This window comes from Scyliorhinus torazame, chromosome 4 (assembly GCF_047496885.1).
Source record: "Scyliorhinus torazame isolate Kashiwa2021f chromosome 4, sScyTor2.1, whole genome shotgun sequence".
Lineage (NCBI taxonomy): Eukaryota > Metazoa > Chordata > Chondrichthyes > Carcharhiniformes > Scyliorhinidae > Scyliorhinus > Scyliorhinus torazame.
The window spans coordinates 349256759-349279826 of NC_092710.1; the positions used below are offsets into that span (position 1 = coordinate 349256759).

At 51.3% G+C, this 23068-nt stretch overlaps 1 protein-coding gene across 1 annotated transcript in view; it reads right to left on the bottom strand.

Annotated features, from left to right (window-relative positions):
* Nucleotides 1-23068, bottom strand: part of LOC140411509 (dynein axonemal heavy chain 6-like) — a 1703852-nt gene that overhangs the window by 487557 nt on the left and 1193227 nt on the right. The window contains exons 46-47 of the mRNA XM_072500595.1: nt 17526-17658; nt 7211-7290 (exon numbers count right to left, since the gene is read on the bottom strand). Coding sequence (XP_072356696.1) covers nt 7211-7290; nt 17526-17658 — 213 coding nt within the window. The remainder of the gene's footprint in view (nt 1-7210; nt 7291-17525; nt 17659-23068) is intronic.

Here is a 23068-nt window from a genome sequence, read left to right on the forward strand (position 1 = left end):
GAAGACAGCATCGTTGGAGGTTACCATGAGGTCCGGAAGTGAGGGGAGAGTGGAACTGTGGCCAACTGCATCTGAAGCTGGTAGATAAGTGGAACCAGTCCAAGCGTCGGTTCAGGAGCTGAAGTTCCTCAACTCCTCAGTTCCAGCAGCAATGAGGGAAGGGATGAAATTGCTCAAGGATGCTTCAGAATTTGAACAACAGAGCAGCTTATATCGGAGACACAGTTGAATCCTTACAGTGCACTCCAGTGTAATCCAGTGTAACCAGACTAGGGAGGTTATGCTGCAACTGTATAAGGTATTAGTGAGGCCACACCTGGAGTTTTGGTCTCCTTACCTGAGAAAGGACATACTGGCACTGGAGGGTGTGCAGAGGAGATTCACTAGGTTAATCCCAGAGCTGAAGGGGTTGGATTACGAGGACAGGTTGAGTAGACTGGGACTGTACTCGTTGGAATTTAGAAGGATGCGGGGGGGGAATCTTATAGAAACATATAAGATTATGAAGGGAATAGCTAGGATAGATGCGGGCAGGTTGTTTCCACTGGCGGGTGAAAGCAGAACTAGGGGCCATAGCCTCAAAATAAGGGGAAGTAGGTTTAGGACTGAGTTCAGGAGGAACTTCTTCACCCAAAGGGTTGTGAATCTACGGAATACCTTGCCCAGTGAAGCAGTTGAGGCTCCTTCATTAAATGTTTTCAAGATAAAGATAGATAGTTTTTTGACGAATAAAGGGATTAAGGATTATGGTGTTCGGGCCGGAAAGTGGAGCTGAGTCCACAAAAGATCAGCCATGATCTCATTGAATGGCGGAGCAGGCTCGAGGGGCCAGATGGCCTACTCCTGCTCCTAGTTCTTACATTCTTATGTAATCCAGTGTAATCATGGTGACCAGATAAACCCAGCAAATTGAAGCCAAATTCAAGAAACGATCCAGAGCTACACATAGTTTCCAGACAATGATCACCTCCAATAAGAGAGAATCTAACCATCTCCCCTTGACATTCAATGGCATTGCATTCACACTATCGGCATCCATAGAAATACTATGGTTACAAGAGAAGGTCAGAGCCAAGGTATGAAATATAAAGTGAGGACACAATAAAACACCAGTAAGGTTTCAGCTAGAGTACACTTCTGGTCACTGCACTAGAGGAATGATGTGATCAAATGAGAGAGGGTCCCGAGGGGGTTTATGAGGGGGTTTCCAGGAATGAAGAATCTATGAGAATTGCTAAATAAAGGCATTTTGTTAAAGCTTCTTGTCTTACACTCATCAGCACAAATGCAAGAATACCATTGTCAAGGGGAGCAACAATGTTATAAGATATGCGAAGAAGGTGCTGTTTGGTTGGCAACTGAACTCTGGTAGAGACGTTACCATGGAGAATGCACCAGTAGATGGTGACTGACAGTTAACCTCCGAGCATTGTTTGAAATTAAAACTAGGAAGCTTGAAACATTGATCTGAGGAATGAACCAGTGAATTGATATCACTTATGTTGTTTCGGTGAGATAATTGCAATCTGGGTCCAAGATTTTTCTGTCGGCAAAGAACAGATCCCTGTGTATTAATATATGTTAATATATGACAAAAAGCACTTGTCTTTGCAGGGGCAGGCCAGTCGATTTTGGCGGGAGAACAGCTGGTGAGTCAGTTTCAGCGGGAGCAGTGCGGAAGTGGCTGCTGGGAGGTAAGTCTGTCCTTTAAAAGCACTTGTCTTTGCAGGGGCAGGCCAGTCGATTTCGGCGGGAGTGGAGCTGGCTGGTTAGTCAATTTCAGCAGGAGCTGAGAATTTTTTTTTTTTTAAATTAGTGTTTTAGGCGGGATCAGGAAGTCGACCCGCGGACGTCTGGGAAGACCCTCACCAATAAATTCTGGTGGAGAGGAAACCCGAGACACTACACGTGTAGTGTCTCCCACCCGCCCTCCTCCTCTAACCTAATAATAAAACCCATTGGTCTGAGGTAAGTACCATATTTTATTATATTATTATTATTTTTTTATAAAAAATTTAATTTAGTTGTTAGCTAGATCTTGGTAGAAAGTTAGAGGAATGGCAGGGAAGGGAGTGCAATGTTCCTCCTGCAGGATGTTTGAGGTGAGGGATGCAGTTAGTGTCCCTGCTGATTTTACCTGCAGGAAGTGCAGCCATCTCCAGCTCCTCCAAGACCGAGTTAGGGAACTGGAGCTGGAGTTGGAAGAACTTCGGATCATTCGGGAGGCAGAAGGGGTCATAGATAGCAGCTTCAGGGAATTAGTTACACTAAAGATTGGAGATAGGTGGGTAACTGTAAGAGGGACTGGGAAAAAGCAGTCAGTGCAGGGATCCCCTGCGGTCGTTCCCCTGAGAAACAAGTATACCGCTTTGGATACTTGTGGGGGGGACGACTTACCAGGGGTAAGCCATGGGGTACGGGCCTCTGGCACGGAGTCTGTCCCTGTTGCTCAGAAGGGAAGGGGGGAGAGGAGCAGAGCATTAGTAATTGGGGACTCTATAGTCAGGGGCACAGATAGGAGATTTTGTGGGAGCGTGAGAGACTCACGTTTGGTATGTTGCCTCCCAGGTGCAAGGGTACGTGATGTCTCGGATCATGTTTTCCGGGTCCTTAGGGGGGAGGGGGAGCAGCCCCAAGTCGTGGTCCACATTGGCACTAACGACATAGGTAGGAAAGGGGACAAGGATGTCAGGCAGGCTTTCAGGGAGCTAGGATGGAAGCTCAGAACTAGAACAAACAGAGTTGTTATCTCTGGGTTGTTGCCCGTGCCACGTGATAGTGAGATGAGGAATAGGGAGAGAGAGCATTTAAACACGTGGCTACAGGGATGGTGCAGGCGGGAGGGATTCAGATTTCTGGATAACTGGGGCTCTTTCTGGGGAAGGTGGGACCTCTACAGACAGGATGGTCTACATCTGAACCTGAGGGGCACAAATATCCTGGGGGGGAGATTTGTTAATGCTCTTTGGGGGGGTTTAAACTAATGCAGCAGGGGCATGGGAACCTGGATTGTAGTTTTAGGGTAAGGGAGAATGAGAGTATAGAGGTCAGGAGCACAGATTTGACGTCGCAGGAGGGGGCCAGTGTTCAGGTAGGTGGTTTGAAGTGTGTCTACTTCAATGCCAGGAGGATACGAAACAAGGTAGGGAACTGGCAGCATGGGTTGGTACCTGGGACTTCGATGTTGTGGCCATTTCGGAGACATGGATAGAGCAGGGACAGGAATTGATGTTGCAGGTTCCGGGGTTTAGGTGTTTTAGTAAGCTCAGAGAAGGAGGCAAAAGTGGGGGAGGTGTGGCGCTGCTAGTCAAGAGCAGTATTACGGTGGCGGAGAGGATGCTAGATGGGGACTCTTCTTCCGAGGTAGTATGGGCTGAAGTTAGAAACAGGAAGGAGAGGTCACCCTGTTGGGAGTTTTTTATAGGCCTCCTAATAGTTCTAGGGATGTAGAGGAAAGGATGGCGAAGATGATTCTGGATAAGAGCGAAAGTAACAGGGTAGTTATTATGGGAGACTTTAACTTTCCAAATATTGACTGGAAAAGATATAGTTTGAGTACAATAGATGGGTCGTTTTTTGTACAGTGTGTGCAGGAGGGTTTCCTGAAACAATATGTTGACAGGCCAACAAGAGGCGAGGCCACGTTGGATTTGGTTTTGGGTAATGAACCAGGCCAGGTGTTGGATTTGGAGGTAGGAGAGCACTTTGGGGACAGTGACCACAATTCGGTGACGTTTACGTTAATGATGGAAAGGGATAAGTATACACCGCAGGGCAAGAGTTATAGCTGGGGGAAGGGCAATTATGATGCCATTAGACGTGACTTGGGGGGGATAAGGTGGAGAAGTAGGCTGCAAGTGTTGGGCACACTGGATAAGTGGGGCTTGTTCAAGGATCAGCTACTGCGTGTTCTTGATAAGTATGTACCGGTCAGGCAGGGAGGAAGGCGTCGAGCGAGGGAACCGTGGTTTACCAAGGAAGTGGAATCTCTTGTTAAGAGGAAGAAGGAGGCCTATGTGAAGATGAGGTGTGAAGTTTCAGTTGGGGCGATGGATAGTTACAAGGTAGCGAGGAAGGATCTAAAGAGAGAGCTAAGACGAGCAAGGAGGGGACATGAGAAGTATTTGGCAGGAAGGATCAAGGAAAACCCAAAAGCTTTCTATAGGTATGTCAGGAATAAGCGAATGACTAGGGAAAGAGTAGGACCAGTCGAGGACAGGGATGGGAAATTGTGTGTGGAGTCTGAAGAGATAGGCGAGATACTAAATGAATATTTTTCGTCAGTATTCACTCAGGAAAAAGATAATGTGGTGGAGGAGAATGCTGAGCCCCAGGCTAATAGAAAAGATGGCATTGAGGTACGTAGGGAAAAGGTGTTGGCAATTCTGGACAGGCTGAAAATAGATAAGTCCCCGGGACCTGATGGGATTTATCCTAGGATTCTCTGGGAGGCCAGGGAAGAGATTGCTGGACCTTTGGCTTTGATTTTTATGTCATCATTGGCTACAGGAATAGTGCCAGAGGACTGGAGGACAGCAAATGTGGTCCCTTTGTTCAAAAAGGGGAGCAGAGACAACCCCGGCAACTATAGACCGGTGAGCCTCACGTCTGTAGTGGGTAAAGTCTTGGAGGGGATTATAAGAGACAAGATTTATAATCATCTAGATAGGAATAATATGATCAGGGATAGTCAGCATGGCTTTGTGAAGGGTAGGTCATGCCTCACAAACCTTATTGAGTTCTTTGAGAAGGTGACTGAACAGGTAGATGAGGGTAGAGCAGTTGATGTGGTGTATATGGATTTCAGCAAAGCGTTTGATAAGGTTCCCCACGGTAGGCTACTGCAGAAAATATGGAGGCTGGGGATTGAGGGTGATTTAGAGATGTGGATCAGAAATTGGCTAGCTGAAAGAAGACAGAGGGTGGTGGTTGATGGGAAATGTTCAGAATGGAGTACAGTCACAAGTGGAGTACCACAAGGATCTGTTCTGGGGCCGTTGCTGTTTGTCATTTTTATCAATGACCTCGAGGAAGGCGCAGAGGGTGGGTGAGTAAATTTGCAGACGATACTAAAGTCGGTGGTGTTGTCGATAGTGTGGAAGGATGTAGCAGGTTACAGAGGGATATAGATAGAGCTGGGCTGAGAGGTGGCAAATGGAGTTTAATGTAGAGAAGTGTGAGGTGATTCACTTTGGAAGGAATAACAGGAATGCGGAATATTTGGCTAATGGTAAAGTTCTTGAAAGTAGATAGATCCCTGAAAGTTGCCACCCAGGTTGATAGGGTTGTGAAGAAGGCCTATGGAGTGTTGGCCTTTATTGGTAGAGGGATTGAGTTCCGGAGTCGGGAGGTCATGTTGCAGCTATACAGAACTCTGGTACGGCCGCATCTGGAGTATTGCGTACAGTTCTGGTCACCGCATTATAGGAAGGACGTGAAGGCTTTGGAGCGGGTGCAGAGGAGATTTACCAGGATGTTGCCTGGTATGGAGGGAAAATCTTATGAGGAAAGGCTGATGGACTTGAGGTTGTTTTCGTTGGAGAGAAGAAGGTTAAGAGGAGACTTAATAGAGGCATACAAAATAATCAGGGGGTTGGATAGGGTGGACAGTGAGAGCCTTCTCCCGCGGATGGAAATGGCTGGCACGAGGGGACATAACTTTAAACTGAGTGGTAATAGATATAGGACAGACGTCAGAGGTAGGTTCTTTACGCAAAGAGTAGTGAGGCCGTGGAATGCCCTACCTGCTACAGTAGTGAACTCGCCAACATTGAGGGCATTTAAAAGTTTATTGGATAAACACATGGATGATAATGGCATAGTGTAGGTTAGATGGCTTTTGTTTCGGTGCAACATCGTGGGCCGAAGGGCCTGTACTGCGCTGTATTGTTCTATGTTCTATGTTCTATATGTAGCTTCCAGTTCTATCCATGAGGAAAGGTTGGATAGGCAAAATTGTTTTCCCGTGAACTGAGAAAGCTGAGGAGATTTAATTGAGAGGTATAAAATTCTGAGGGCTTGAGAAAGAGTTAATAGGGAGTTAATAGGAAATAGGTGGCGGGTTTTGACCAGCGCAGGCGCGATGGACTTTGCTGTGCTGTATGAGTCCATGACGCAATGATTTTTGCCTCAGTAGAGAGGTCAATAACCAGGGACCATAGATGTAAAGTAATTGGCAGAATTATTTGAGGCGAGTTGAGGAGAAATCATTTCACCCAGGTGATGGTGGAAATCTAGAACTCATGACACAAAGGCATGGGAGAGGGAAAAATCCTCATTACATTCAAAAAGCAATTGGATATACACTGAAGGTGTCGTGACCTACAGGGCTACAAACCAAGAGATTTCTCATTACAACCTACCCCCTTGGCCACCGCCTCACCACACCCGAGCACCACCACAATCTTCGCTGCTCGAAGCAGGACAAACCAGCTTTTCCTTCTCTCCCCCTGAGTAATGAAATGAAAATCGCTTATTGTCACAAGTAGGCTTCAAATGAAGTTACTGTGAAAAGCCCCTAGTCGCCACATTCCGGCGCCTGTTCGGGGAGGCTGGTACGGGAATTGAACCGTGCTGCTGGCCTGCCTTGGTCTGCTTTCAAAGCCAGCAATTTAGCCCAGTGCTAAACAGCCCCCGTACTGTGCTAAACAGCCCCTGTACTGTAACTGAACCATTCTAATAAATGTCCTGATTTCTCTGTTCTCTTTATTTGCATTCAGAAAAAAACTCATTTGGAAATAAACAATGAAATAAATCCATTCAAAATGATCGGGTGAAGTCTCTTGCAGCTCCATGTTTGAACTGTCACACTTTACAATGTAAATAAGAACTGATTAAGATTTAAGTGGCTTCATACAGTTAGTGGTGAATCAGTTGTACAGCGAGTGAAGCACTCTCTGCTTGAGGAATAGGATTCCAGATGATTCCTTTCAGTGACATTCACAGGCTGTTGACAAGCCCTTGTGCGATTATGGAAAACAAAATACTTGACAAGGTCAAGAGATGTGAGCAATTCATGTCACCTCACTCTCAGAGGGCTTGTTGAGAGCGGAGGCGGACGGGATGAATCAGTGAAGCTGATGGAGAACATTGTGAAAATGACAGCAGGCACAATCACCACAATCAGGTGATGAAGCTTTCTGTAGGAGACGCTTTCTGCTTTTCACACCCATCATCATTCTCACATGGTCGCTATGGTGACGTGCCATACCTCCATCAACGCAGGTTGACCCAGAGTCCTTTGTCCTGTTAAAACTTTCTGTCAGATGACTGATGCCTGCCACCAAGCGACTATATAAAGGACAAAAAGAGAACAACATTTGTTTGTTCCCTATGAGAGCAATGGAAGGAAGAACTGACGTATAAATGGTGATTTCAGAAGGCACGTTACGATAATGAAGTACTTTTGAAGTGTATTCCCTGGGCAGGTTTTCCTGGCACCCAGTGGGAGAGACGATTCGGCAATGGCCGCTGGCGCGATCTCCTGGTCCCGCTGATATTAACGCCGTTTTGAATTGTTTGGCGGGCGTGCTGCCAGGAAGCCCGGCGCGGTGGAGCACCCTCAGCAAGACCAGAAGATCAAGCCAGCCGGAGGACCGGAAAATCCCACACATTGTATTAATGTTGGAAATGGGACAGCAGTGTGCAAGATGAACAGAGGGCGAGATTTTAATTTCAACACTTACACTCAGTAAAACCAGACCGCTGAGAATTAATCATACTGACACCACAGAAAGATCCCCTCTTCTTAATTAAAGAGTGGCACAAGATCTGTGCCACACACCACAGAAAGCAGCTGGGAGGATCGGGATCTAAAAGATGGCACTAAGGAGAACTGCATCTTCCTAGTCCTTCTCCTCGGACAGTGCGGCACTCCCTCAGTACTGACCCTCTGACAGTGCGGCACTCCCTCAGTACTGACCGTCTGACAGTGCAGCACTCCCTCAGTACTGACCGTCTGACAGTGCAGCACTCCCTCAGTACTGACCCTCTGACAGTGCGGCACTCCCTCAGCACTGACCCTCTGACAGTGCAGCACTCCCTCAGTACTGACCCTCTGACAGTGCAGCACTCCCTCAGTACTGACCGTCTGACAGTGCAGCACTCCCTCAGTACTGACCCTCTGACAGTGCGGCACTCCCTCAGCACTGACCCTCTGACAGTGCAGCACTCCCTCAGTACTGACCCTCTGACAGTGCAGCACTCACTCAGTACGGACCCTCTGACAGTGCGGCACTCCCTCAGTACTGACCCTCTGACAGTGCGGCACTCCCTCAGTACTGACCCTCTGACAGTGAAGCACTCCCTCAGTACTGACCCTCTGACAGTGCGGCACTCACTCAGTACTGACCCTCTGACAGTGCAGCACTCCCTCAGTACTGACCCTCTGACAGTGCGGCACTCCCTCAGTACTGACCCTCTGACAGTGCGGCACTCCCTCAGTACTGACCCTCTGACAGTGCGGCACTCCCCCAGTACTGACCCTCTGACAGTGAAGCACTCCCTCAGTACTGACCCTCTGACAGTGCGGCACTCCCTCAGTACTGACCCTCTGACAGTGCAGCACTCCCTCAGTACTGACCCTCTGACAGTGCAGCACTCCCTCAGTACTGACTCTCTGACAGTGCAGCACTCCCTCAGTACTGACCCTCTGACAGTGTGGCACTCCCCCAGTACTGACCCTCTGACAGTGCGGCACTCCCTCAGTACTGACGCTCTGACAGTGCAGCACTCCCTCAGTACTGACCCTCTGACAGTATGGCACTCCCTCAGTACTGACCCTCTGACAGTTCAGCACTCCCTCAGTACTGACCCTCTGACAATGCGGCACTCCCCCAGTACTGACCCTCTGACAGTGCAGCACTGCCTCAGTACTGACCCTCTGACAGTGCAGCACTCCCTCAGTACTGACTCTCTGACAGCGCGGCACTCCCTCAGGACTGACCTTCTGACAGTGCAGCACTCACTCAGTACTGACCCTCTGACAGTGCAGCACTCCCTCAGTGCTGACCCTCTGACAGTGCAGCACTCCCTCAGTACTGACCCACTGACAGTGCGGCACTCCCTCAGTACTGAACCTCTGACAGTGCGGCACTCCCTCAGTATTGACCCTCTGACAGTGCAGCACTCCCTCAGTACTGACCCTCTGACAGTGCGGCACTCCCTCAGTACTGACCCTCTGACAGTGCAGCACTCACTCAGTACTGACCCTCTGACAGTGCAGCACTCCCTCAGTACTGACCCTCTGACAGTGCAGCACTCCCTCAGTACTGACCCTCTGACAGTGCGGCACTCCCTCAGTACTGACCCTCTGACAGTGCGGCACTCCCTCAGTACTGACCCTCTGACAGTGCAGCACTCCCTCAGTACTGACCCTCTGACAGTGCGGCACTCCCTCAGTACTGACCCTCTGAAAGTGCAGCACTCCCTCAGCACTGACCCTCTGACAGTGCAGCGCTCCCTCAGTACTGACCCTCTGACAGTGCAGCACTCCCTCAGTACTGACCCTCTGACAGTGCGGCACTCCCTCAGTACTGACCCTCTGACAGTGCAGCGCTCACTCAGTACTGACCCTCTGACAGTGCGGCACTCCCTCAGTACCGACTCTCTGACAGTGCGGCACTCCCTCAGTACTGACCCTCTGACAGTGCAGCACTCCCTCAGTACTGACCCTCCGACAGTGCGGCACTCCCTCAGTACTGACCCTCTGACAGTGCAGCAGTCCCTCAGAACTGACCCTCTGACAGTGCAGCACTCCCTCAGTACTGACCCTCTGACAGTGCGGCACTCCCTCAGTACTGACCCTCTGACAGTGTAGCACTCCCTCAGAACTGACCCTCTGACAGTGCAGCACTCCCTCAGTACTGACCCTCTGACAGTGCGGCACTCCCTCAGTACTGACCCTCTGACAGTGCAGCACTCCCTCAGTACTGACCCTCTGACAGTGCAGCACTCCCTCAGTACTGACCCTCTGACAGTGCAGCACTCCCTCAGTACTGACCCTCTGACAGTGCGGCACTCCCTCAGTATGGACCCTCTGACAATGCGGCACTCCCTCAGTACTGACCCTCCGACAGAGCAGCACTCCCTCAGTACTGACCCTCTGACAGTGCGGCACTCCCTCAGTACTGACCCTCTGACAGTGCGGCACTCCCTCAGTACTGACCCTCTGACAGTGAAGCACTCCCTCAGTACTGACCCTCTGACAGTGCGGCACTCCCTCAGTACTGACCCTCTGACAGTGCAGCACTCCCTCAGTACTGACCCTCTGACAGTGCGGCACTCCCTCAGTACTGACCCTCTGACAGTGTGGCACTCCCTCAGTACTGACCCTCTGACAGTGAAGCAGTCCCTCAGTACTGACCCTCTGACAGTGCGGCACTCCCTCAGTACTGACCCTCTGACAGTGCGGCACTCCCTCAGTACTGACCCTCTGACAGTGCAGCACTCCCTCAGTACTGACTCTCTGACAGTGCAGCACTCCCTCAGTGCTGACCCTCTGACAGTGTGGCACTCCCCCAGTACTGACCCTCTGACAGTGCGGCACTCCCTCAGTACTGACCCTCTGACAGTGCGGCACTCCCTCAGTACTGACCCTCTGACAGTATGGCACTCCCTCAGTACTGACCCTCTGACAGTGCGGCACTCCCTCAGTACTGACCCTCTGACAGTGCAGCAGTCCCTCAGAACTGACCCTCTGACAGTGCAGCACTCCCTCAGTACTGACCCTCTGACAGTGCGGCACTCCCTCAGTACTGACCCTCTGACAGTGTAGCACTCCCTCAGAACTGACCCTCTGACAGTGCAGCACTCCCTCAGTACTGACCCTCTGACAGTGCGGCACTCCCTCAGTACTGACCCTCTGACAGTGCAGCACTCCCTCAGTACTGACCCTCTGACAGTGCAGCACTCCCTCAGTACTGACCCTCTGACAGTGCAGCACTCCCTCAGTACTGACCCTCTGACAGTGCGGCACTCCCTCAGTATGGACCCTCTGACAATGCGGCACTCCCTCAGTACTGACCCTCCGACAGAGCAGCACTCCCTCAGTACTGACCCTCTGACAGTGCGGCACTCCCTCAGTACTGACCCTCTGACAGTGCGGCACTCCCTCAGTACTGACCCTCTGACAGTGAAGCACTCCCTCAGTACTGACCCTCTGACAGTGCGGCACTCCCTCAGTACTGACCCTCTGACAGTGCAGCACTCCCTCAGTACTGACCCTCTGACAGTGCGGCACTCCCTCAGTACTGACCCTCTGACAGTGCGGCACTCCCTCAGTACTGACCCTCTGACAGTGAAGCAGTCCCTCAGTACTGACCCTCTGACAGTGCGGCACTCCCTCAGTACTGACCCTCTGACAGTGCGGCACTCCCTCAGTACTGACCCTCTGACAGTGCAGCACTCCCTCAGTGCTGACCCTCTGACAGTGTGGCACTCCCCCAGTACTGACCCTCTGACAGTGCGGCACTCCCTCAGTACTGACCCTCTGACAGTGCAGCACTCCCTCAGTACTGACCCTCTGACAGTATGGCACTCCCTCAGTACTGACCCTCTGACAGTGCGGCACTCCCTCAGTACTGACCCTCTGACAATGCGGCACTCCCCCAGTACTGACCCTCTGACAGTGCAGCACTGCCTCAGTACTGGACCTCTGACAGTGCGGCACTCCCTCAGTATTGACCCTCTGACAGTGCGGCACTCCCTCAGTACTGACCCTCTGACAGTGCAGCACTCCCTCAGTACTGACGCTCTGACAGTGCGGCACTCCCTCAGTACTGACCCTCTGACAGTGCAGCACTCCCTCAGCACTGACCCTCTGACAGTGCAGCGCTCCCTCAGTACTGACCCTCTGACAGTGCAGCACCCCCTCAGTACTGACCCTCTGACAGTGCGGCACTCCCTCAGTACTGACCCTCTGACAGTGCAGCGCTCCCTCAGTACCGACCCTCTGACAGTGCGTCACTCCCTCAGTACCGACTCTCTGACAGTGCGGCACTCCCTCAGTACTGACCCTCTGACAGTGCAGCACTCCCTCAGTACTGACCCTCCGACAGTGCGGCACTCCCTCAGTACTGACCCTCTGACAGTGCAGCAGTCCCTCAGAACTGACCCTCTGACAGTGCAGCACTCCCTCAGTACTGACCCTCTGACAGTGCGGCACTCCCTCAGTACTGACCCTCTGACAGTGTAGCACTCCCTCAGAACTGACCCTCTGACAGTGTAGCACTCCCTCAGAACTGACCCTCTGACAGTGCAGCACTCCCTCAGTACTGACCCTCTGACAGTGCGGCACTCCCTCAGTACTGACCCTCTGACAGTGCAGCACTCCCTCAGTACTGACCCTCTGACAGTGCAGCACTCCCTCAGTACTGACCCTCTGACAGTGCAGCACTCCCTCAGTACTGACCCTCTGACAGTGCGGCACTCCCTCAGTATGGACCCTCTGACAATGCGGCACTCCCTCAGTACTGACCCTCCGACAGAGCAGCACTCCCTCAGTACTGACCCTCTGACAGTGCGGCACTCCCTCAGTACTGACCCTCTGACAGTGCGGCACTCCCTCAGTACTGACCCTCTGACAGTGAAGCACTCCCTCAGTACTGACCCTCTGACAGTGCGGCACTCCCTCAGTACTGACCCTCTGACAGTGCAGCACTCCCTCAGTACTGACCCTCTGACAGTGCGGCACTCCCTCAGTACTGACCCTCTGACAGTGCGGCACTCCCTCAGTACTGACCCTCTGACAGTGAAGCAGTCCCTCAGTACTGACCCTCTGACAGTGCGGCACTCCCTCAGTACTGACCCTCTGACAGTGCGGCACTCCCTCAGTACTGACCCTCTGACAGTGCAGCACTCCCTCAGTACTGACTCTCTGACAGTGCAGCACTCCCTCAGTGCTGACCCTCTGACAGTGTGGCACTCCCCCAGTACTGACCCTCTGACAGTGCGGCACTCCCTCAGTACTGACCCTCTGACAGTGCAGCACTCCCTCAGTACTGACCCTCTGACAGTGCAGCACTCCCTCAGTACTGACCCTCTGACAGTGCGGCACTCCCTCAGTATGGACCCTCTGACAATGCGGCACTCCCTCAGTACTGACCCTCCGACAGAGCAGCACTCCCTCAGTACTGACCCTCTGACAGTGCGGCACTCCCTCAGTACTGACCCTCTGACAGTGCGGCACTCCCTCAGTACTGACCCTCTGACAGTGAAGCACTCCCTCAGTACTGACCCTCTGACAGTGCGGCACTCCCTCAGTACTGACCCTCTGACAGTGCAGCACTCCCTCAGTACTGACCCTCTGACAGTGCGGCACTCCCTCAGTACTGACCCTCTGACAGTGCGGCACTCCCTCAGTACTGACCCTCTGACAGTGAAGCAGTCCCTCAGTACTGACCCTCTGACAGTGCGGCACTCCCTCAGTACTGACCCTCTGACAGTGCGGCACTCCCTCAGTACTGACCCTCTGACAGTGCAGCACTCCCTCAGTACTGACTCTCTGACAGTGCAGCACTCCCTCAGTGCTGACCCTCTGACAGTGTGGCACTCCCCCAGTACTGACCCTCTGACAGTGCGGCACTCCCTCAGTACTGACCCTCTGACAGTGCAGCACTCCCTCAGTACTGACCCTCTGACAGTATGGCACTCCCTCAGTACTGACCCTCTGACAGTGCGGCACTCCCTCAGTACTGACCCTCTGACAGTGCAGCAGTCCCTCAGAACTGACCCTCTGACAGTGCAGCACTCCCTCAGTACTGACCCTCTGACAGTGCGGCACTCCCTCAGTACTGACCCTCTGACAGTGTAGCACTCCCTCAGAACTGACCCTCTGACAGTGCAGCACTCCCTCAGTACTGACCCTCTGACAGTGCGGCACTCCCTCAGTACTGACCCTCTGACAGTGCAGCACTCCCTCAGTACTGAACCTCTGACAGTGCAGCACTCCCTCAGTACTGACCCTCTGACAGTGCAGCACTCCCTCAGTACTGACCCTCTGACAGTGCGGCACTCCCTCAGTATGGACCCTCTGACAATGCGGCACTCCCTCAGTACTGACCCTCCGACAGAGCAGCACTCCCTCAGTACTGACCCTCTGACAGTGCGGCACTCCCTCAGTACTGACCCTCTGACAGTGCGGCACTCCCTCAGTACTGACCCTCTGACAGTGAAGCACTCCCTCAGTACTGACCCTCTGACAGTGCGGCACTCCCTCAGTACTGACCCTCTGACAGTGCAGCACTCCCTCAGTACTGACCCTCTGACAGTGCGGCACTCCCTCAGTACTGACCCTCTGACAGTGCGGCACTCCCTCAGTACTGACCCTCTGACAGTGAAGCAGTCCCTCAGTACTGACCCTCTGACAGTGCGGCACTCCCTCAGTACTGACCCTCTGACAGTGCGGCACTCCCTCAGTACTGACCCTCTGACAGTGCAGCACTCCCTCAGTACTGACTCTCTGACAGTGCAGCACTCCCTCAGTGCTGACCCTCTGACAGTGTGGCACTCCCCCAGTACTGACCCTCTGACAGTGCGGCACTCCCTCAGTACTGACCCTCTGACAGTGCAGCACTCCCTCAGTACTGACCCTCTGACAGTATGGCACTCCCTCAGTACTGACCCTCTGACAGTGCGGCACTCCCTCAGTACTGACCCTCTGACAATGCGGCACTCCCCCAGTACTGACCCTCTGACAGTGCAGCACTGCCTCAGTACTGGACCTCTGACAGTGCGGCACTCCCTCAGTATTGACCCTCTGACAGTGCGGCACTCCCTCAGTACTGACCCTCTGACAGTGCAGCACTCCCTCAGTACTGACGCTCTGACAGTGCGGCACTCCCTCAGTACTGACCCTCTGACAGTGCAGCACTCCCTCAGCACTGACCCTCTGACAGTGCAGCGCTCCCTCAGTACTGACCCTCTGACAGTGCAGCACCCCCTCAGTACTGACCCTCTGACAGTGCGGCACTCCCTCAGTACTGACCCTCTGACAGTGCAGCGCTCCCTCAGTACTGACCCTCTGACAGTGCGTCACTCCCTCAGTACCGACTCTCTGACAGTGCGGCACTCCCTCAGTACTGACCCTCTGACAGTGCAGCACTCCCTCAGTACTGACCCTCCGACAGTGCGGCACTCCCTCAGTACTGACCCTCTGACAGTGCAGCAGTCCCTCAGAACTGACCCTCTGACAGTGCAGCACTCCCTCAGTACTGACCCTCTGACAGTGCGGCACTCCCTCAGTACTGACCCTCTGACAGTGTAGCACTCCCTCAGAACTGACCCTCTGACAGTGCAGCACTCCCTCAGTACTGACCCTCTGACAGTGCGGCACTCCCTCAGTACTGACCCTCTGACAGTGCAGCACTCCGTCAGTACTGACCCTCTGACAGTGCAGCACTCCCTCAGTACTGACCCTCTGACAGTGCAGCACTCCCTCAGTACTGACCCTCTGACAGTGCGGCACTCCCTCAGTATGGACCCTCTGACAATGCGGCACTCCCTCAGTACTGACCCTCCGACAGAGCAGCACTCCCTCAGTACTGACCCTCTGACAGTGCAGCACTCCCTCAGTACTGACCCTCTGACAGTGCAGCGCTCCCTCAGTACTGACCCTCTGACTGTGCAGCACTCCCTCAGTACTGACTCTCTGACAGTGCAGCACTCCCTCGGTACTGACCCTCTGACAGTGCAGCACTCCCTCTGTACTGACCCTCTGACAGTGCAGCACTCCCTCAGTACTGACCCTCTGACAGTGCAGCACTCCCTCAGTACTGACCCTCTGACAGTGCGGCACTCCCTCAGTACTGACCCTCTGACAGTGCGGCACTCCCTCAGCACTGACCCTCTGACAGTGCAGCACTCCCTCATTCCGGACCCTCTGACAGTGCAGCACTTCCTCAGTACTGACCCTCTGACAGTGCAGCACTCCCTCAGTACTGACTCTCTGGCAGTGCGGCACTCCATCAGTACTGACCCTCTGACAGTGCAGCACTCCCTCAGTACTGACCCTCCGACAGAGCAGCACTCCCTCAGTACTGACCCTCTGACAGTGCAGCACTCCCTCAGTACTGACCCTCTGACAGTGCAGCGCTCCTTCAGTACTGACCCTCTGACAGTGCAGCACTCCCTCAGTACTGACCCTCTGACAGTGCAGCACTCCCTCAGTACTGACTCTCTGACTGTGCAGCACTCCCTCAGTACTGACCCTCTGACAGAGCAGCACTCCCTCAGTACTGACCCTCTGACAGTGCAGCACTCCCTCAGTACTGACCCTCTGACAGTGCAGCACTCCCTCAGTACTGACCCTCTGACAGTGCAGCACTCCCTCAGTACTGACCCTCTGACAGTGCGGCACTCCCTCAGTACGGACCCCCTGACAGTGCAGCACTTCCTCAGTACTGACCCTCTGACAGTGCAGCACTCCCTCAGTACTGACCCTCTGACAGTGCGGCACTCCCTCAGTACTGACCCTCTGACAGTGCGGCACTCACTCAGTACTGACCCTCTGACAGTGCAGCACTCCCTCAGTACTGACCCTCTGACAGTGCAGCACTCCCTCAGTACTGACCCTCTGACAGTGCAGCACTCCCTCGGTACTGACCCTCTGACAGTGCAGCACTCCCTCAGTACTGACCCTCTGACAGCGCAGCACTCCCTCAGTACTGACCCTCTGACAGTGCGGCACTCCCTCAGTACTGACCCTCTGACAGTGCAGCCCTCAGTACTGACCCTCTGACAGTGCAGCACTCCCTCAGTACTGACCCTCTGACAGTGCGGCACTCCCTCAGTACTGACCCTCTGACAGTGCAGCACTCCCTCAGTACTGACCCTCTGACAATGCAGCAGTTTAACTCAGTTAGGTGAATGGCTCGTTTGTGATTTGGGCTGATGCCACCAGCGTTGCTTCAATTCCCGCACTAGCTGAGGGTAGTTCTGAAGGCTCCGCCTTCTCATCTTACCCATTGCCTGAGGCATGTTGACCCTCGGGTCAAATCACCACCAGTCAGCTCTCTCTCAAAGGGCAAAACAGCCAATGGGACTCGGGCCACATTTACATTTTACTGTATTCGCTTATCGGAAGGCAAGGCAATTAATTAAGCCACCACTGAATTACATTGTGACTGATTGAAACATGCCTGCCCCATATTTCCTGCAATGGAGGAATCCAGAATTAGGCGGTACAAGCTTAAAATGAAAAGCTATTTAGAAGGGAACTCAGGAAGCATTTCTTCACACAATGTCAAACTCTTGATCGATTTTTATTGGGTAATGGTACCAAGGTACATGGCAGAAAGATTGATTAATGGAATTCAGCGACAAGTCAAGTTGATTAAACACTATGAGCCAAAGAAGTGAGCCAAGAGTTGAAGCTGGACCAGTTGGGGCCCAGGGAGCTGGAGCATCGGGGCTGACCTGACGTAGCTACATGGCTGAGGCTTTCATGGGCCACATGATGAAAGGGAAACCGTGGATCAACCAGCTCACCACACTGAGACTTTCAGTATTGTCGCTCCACGCCAGCTTACCTTTCGTGTTTCATCTCGTTGTAAAAGAAGATGTTCCCAAGGATGGTTTTTGGTTGGATTGTTGTGCCTTTGGGCCTCTGAAGCTTTGACAGCATTTCTTGGATCAGAGCAGACTTCCCAATGCCAGATTCACCTATAGAAAGTCAACAAAATCAAAGTTCAGGCCAAGAATTCCAAGAGGATGCAAGCGTCCATTTGCAGAGGAGCCTCCAACATGGCAGACAGGAAGTGTGAGTTCATTTTGAGGCAGAGTGCAGCACCTGTCACATTGGTGTAGATGACTAAGGCCCAGGTGTTAAATTAACATCCGGGCCTTTGTATTTGGAGCTGAAATTATTTGGTCATGTGGTGATTATTGTCCAGGTCAGTTTGGGAGTATGGAGGGATGATGTGCTGTGTCCTAAAAAGGGTGAAGAAAGATTATTTCCACATCTGAAGATGTGAAAAAATATAAGATACAGATTTGGATGGCAAAGTGATGAAATATGCTTTCATGCCCCTTCGCAGTCGGTCATGAGAAACCCACTGAGCGGAAATCATTACGTTACTTAGTCCTTAAAGCTGCTTGGGCCACCCTAATGGTCAAATTCAAGCCTTTTTCCAGGGAGAGCAGGCTGGACCTATGTAGGACACACAAGGCCTTGCTGGTTGGAAAGGTGTTGGGGTTTTTTTTAGGAGTGTAAAAAGCAAAAAAAGGGGGGGTTAGTTTAGCTCAGTTGCTTGGATAGCTGTTTCATGTTGCAGAACGAGGCCAGCAGCGTGGGTTCAATCTCTGCATTAGCTCACGTTATTAATGAAGACCCCATCTTACCCCTTGCCTGAGGTGTGGTGATCCTCAGGTTAAACCACCACCAGTTCGCTCTCCCCCTTGAAAGCAGCCTCTGGTTATCTGGGACAAAGGTGACTTTGCACTTTACATAAAGCAATGTGAGTGCCACCTGTTTAACCTGGTACTTGTAAAACCCCGAACTCCCGTAAAACAGGATACTGGGTCCTGATGTGCTTCGAGAGGTTGGTCATGAAGTGCATCACCTCCATACTCCCAGAATGCCTTGATCCACTGCAATTCGCTTACCGCCACAACCAGTCCACCATACACCACCCCCTTGGCCCTACACTCATCCCTCGAGCATCTCGACAACAAGGACTCCTACGTCAAACTCCTATTTATTAACTACAGCTCCTCCTTCAACACCATGATCCCAGCCAAGCTCATGTCAAAGCTCCAAAACCTAGGACTTGGCTCCTCCCCCTGCAACTGGATCCTGGATTTTCTGACCCACAGACCACAATCAGTAAGAATAAACAATAACACCTCCTCCACAACAGTCTTCAAAACCGGGGCCCCGCAAGGCTGCGTACTTAATCCCTTACGATACTTCCTATACATACACGGCTGCGTGGCAAACTTTAGCTCCAACTCCATCTATAAATTTGCTGATGTCACGACTGTAGTGGGTCAGATCGCGAACAAAGATGAGTCAGAGTACAGATGGGAGATAGAGAACCTAGTGGAGTGGTGTAATGACAACAATCTCTCCCTCTCCCTCAATGTCAGCAAAACTAAGGAGCTGGTCATTGACTTCAGGAAGCAAAGTGTCAAACACACCCCTGTCTGTATCAATGGTACCAGCTACAACCAAGAAAGCACAACAGCACCAATGAGGAATTTCTATAGATGCACCACAGAAAGCATCCTGTCGGGCTGCATCACAGCCTGGTAAGGCAATTACCTGGCCCAAGACTGTAAGAAATTACAGAGTTATAGACACAGCCCAGTCCATCATGTGAACCCGCCTCCTATCCATTGACTCTATCTATACCTCCCGCTGCCTGGGGAAAGCGGGCAGCATAATCAAAGACCCCCTCCCACCCGGCTTACTCACTCTTCCAACTTCTTCCATCGGGAAGGAGATACAAAGGTTTGAGAACTCACACTCATAGATTCAATGGGGCTGTTTAGCACAGTGCTAAATCGCTGGCATTGAAAGCATACCAAGGCAGGCCAGCAACACGGTTCGATTCCCGTGACAGCCGCCGGAATGTGGTGAGTCGGGGCTTTTCACAGTAACTTCATTTGAAGCCTACTTGTGACAATAAGCGTTTTTCATTTCATTTCATTTTCAAAAACAGCTCCCCTGCTGTTACCAGACTCCTGAATGATCCCCTTAGGGTCTGATCTTGTGGACTGGACTGATCTACCTGCACATCTTCTCTACAGTTCATAGAATTATAGAATCATAGAAAAGTTACAGCACAGAAGGAGGCCATTTGACCCATCTTCTCCATTCCAGCCCTAGAACACCCAGGTGCCCTTTCTACTCCCACCTTCCTGCACCTGTCCAATAGCCCTGCAGGTTAGAGCACTTAAGGTCAGGTCCAGGTGTTTTTTAAAGGGTTTAGGGTCTCTGCTTCCACCACCAACTCAGGCAGCGAATTCCAGACACCCACTACCCTCTGCATAAAAAACTCCTTGCTCATGTCCCCTCGACATCTTATGCCTCCTATCTTGAATCTATGTCCTCTGGTTCTAGGGCAGCATGGTAGCACAGTGGTTAGCACTGTTGCTTCACAGAGTCGGGGTCCCAGGTTCAATTCCCGCTTGGGTCACTGTCTGTGCAGAGTCTGTGTCTGCGGGGGTTTCCTCCGGGTGCTCCGGTTTCCTCCCACAAGTCCCGAAAGACGTGCTGTTAGGTGAATTGGACATTCTGAATTCTCCCTCTGTGACCCGAACAGGCCCCGGAATGTGGCGACTAGGGGCTTTTCACAGTAACTTCGTTGCAGTGTTAATGTAAGCCAGCTTGTGACAATAATAAAGATAAAGATTGAATTCTCCACCAAGGGAAACAATTTTATCCATCTCCTCTATCTCTCCCCCTCATAATTATTTTTCCTCAATTAAGCCTTTTTTGTTCCAGGGAAAATAATCCCAACCTATCCAATCTCTCCTCATAGCTACACTTTTCTAGCCCTGGAACATTCTTTGAAACCTCCTCTGCACTCTCTCCAGAGCAATTACGTCCTTCCTGTAACGTGGTGACCAGAACTGCACACAATATTCCAGTTGTGGCCTCACCACTGTCATAAACAATTCTAACATTACAGCCTTATTTTATATTCTATACCTCTACCAATAAAGGAGAGCATTCCATCTGCTTTCTTAACAACCTTGTCTACTTGAACTGCTGTCTTTAGGGACCTGTGTTTTTGTACGCCAAAATTTCTCACTTCATCTCTTCGTATATTCCCATTTATTGTGTACTCCCGATATTGTTTGACTTCCCCAAATGCATAACCTCATACTTCTCGGTGTTAAATTCCATCTGCCACTTTACCGCCCACTCCACCAATCCAGTTATCTCATTCTGGAGATTGTAACTATCCTCTACACTGTCCACCACTCGGCCAATCTTTGTGTCGTCTGCAAATTTCTCAATCGTGCTCCCCATGTTCACGTCCAGATCATTAATATATAACAAACAGTAAAGGTCCCAACACCGAGCCCTCTGGAACACCACTTGAAACAACTTTAAAATTGCAAGGGCAGCCATCGACTATTCCCTTATGCTTCCTGTTACTAAGCCTACTGTTTACCCAGTTTGCCACATTGCCCTGTATCTCATGGGCTTTCACTTTCTTGACCAATCTGCCATGTGGGACTTTGTCAAACGCCTTGCTAAAATCCATGTACACCACATCCACTGCACTACCTTCATCAACTCTTCTTGTCACTTCCTCAAAGAATTCAATCAAATTTATGAGGCAAGACCTTCCTTTCACAAATCCATGCTGACTATCCCTGACTGGTCCATGCCTTTCTATGTGATCCCATCTCTCAGGATTGCTTCTAGCAATTTTCCCACCACTGACATAAGACTAACTGGCCTATAATTGTTCGGCATTTCATTCAATCCCTTTTTAAACAATGGGACCACATTTGTATTTCTCCAGTCCTCCAGTACATCCCTCCAGTGAGGATTGGAAAATCATCCTCAGAGCATCTGCTATCTCCTTCCTGACCTCCTTCAGTACACTCAGAAACAATCTATCTGGCCCTGGCGACTTATCAACTTTCAAGGATTTCAATCCTTCGAGTGCTTCCTCTCTCTGTATGATTATCATAGAATTTACAGTGCAGAAGGAGGCCATTCGGCCCATCAAGTCTGCACCGGCTCTTGGAAAGAGCACCCTACCCAAGGTCAACACCTCAACCCTATCCCCATAACCCAGTAACCCCACCCAACACTAAGGGCAATTTTGGACACTAAGGGCAATTTATCATGGCCAATCCACCTAACCTGCACATCTTTGGACTGTGGGAGGAAACCGGAGCACCCGGAGGAAACCCACGCACACACGGGGAGGATGTGCAGACTCCGCACAGACAGTTACCCAAGCCGGACTCGAACCTGGGACCCTGGAGCTGTGAAGGAATTGTGCTATCCACAATGCTACCGTGCTGCCCTCCCATCCAACATCTCATAGTGTTCCTCTGAGACTGCTATATCTGCATCATCCATTTCCTTTGTAAACATGTAGACAAAATATTCATTTAAAATTCTTCCCACAGCCTTCTTCACAAGTTCCCTTCTTCATCTCTGATAGGTCCCACTTTTTCATTGACAAACCATTTCCCATCAATGTATTGGTCAGACATCTTTGAGTTTTTGTTAACTTTACTTGCTAATCTTTTTTCATGCTCTCTCTTTGATTTCCTTATTTCCTTTTTGACATTTCCCTACACTTCCTATATTTGTCTCGGCTATCTGTAGTGCTTAGTTCTTTGTGGCTATTATATGCTGTTCTAACACTATATACTTCATCAGCCGTCTATGTTTATATCCCATCCTCATGGATTTATCACATAGTCTATGTTTTTTCATGTATGGAACGATCTTCCTGGACTATACGCAGAACAATATTTTTCACTGCACCTCGGCACATGTGACAATAAATCCAAATCTGATCTAATCTGATCGAATTGGAGATTGGGTTTAAGCGGTGATTATTGGTTTCTCACCACACTCCGGCAGGATCCTTATTTGGCCAAGCGAACCGGTTAGATCGCACACAGATCGGCACCCGGCGCGATTCTCGATTTTCGCCTCTCCCATGATTTAACGGCCTCGTCATGCAACGCGGTCACTAAATCGCGGCGTAATTGTCATTTGTGGCGATTTTGTGGGGAATTTCCTGCTGGCTCTCTCGGCCAGTTCCTCACCGATATCTAACCACACTTAACCATTTATTTGGGCCCAGGGAAGTTTCTCACTTCAAATTATTTTCATCACTGGGGAGCTGAACTCGTTGGCCAGACCTGCTCCTCAGAGATCGGGCCGCCATTTTGAAAGGGTGCCGTGATCTCGTGAGCTTGTGGGTCCTCCACACCCCCCCTGCCCAGGAGCAATGTCAGCCCCCACACACTTATGGCCATTCCCCCACACCCCCTCAAGTGTTGACACCCTGCTGTGAATCGCTGAGGCCCTTCTAGGACCCCCACCCTTCACACACCCAACCTTCCAGAGGCCTCTTCATACACCCAC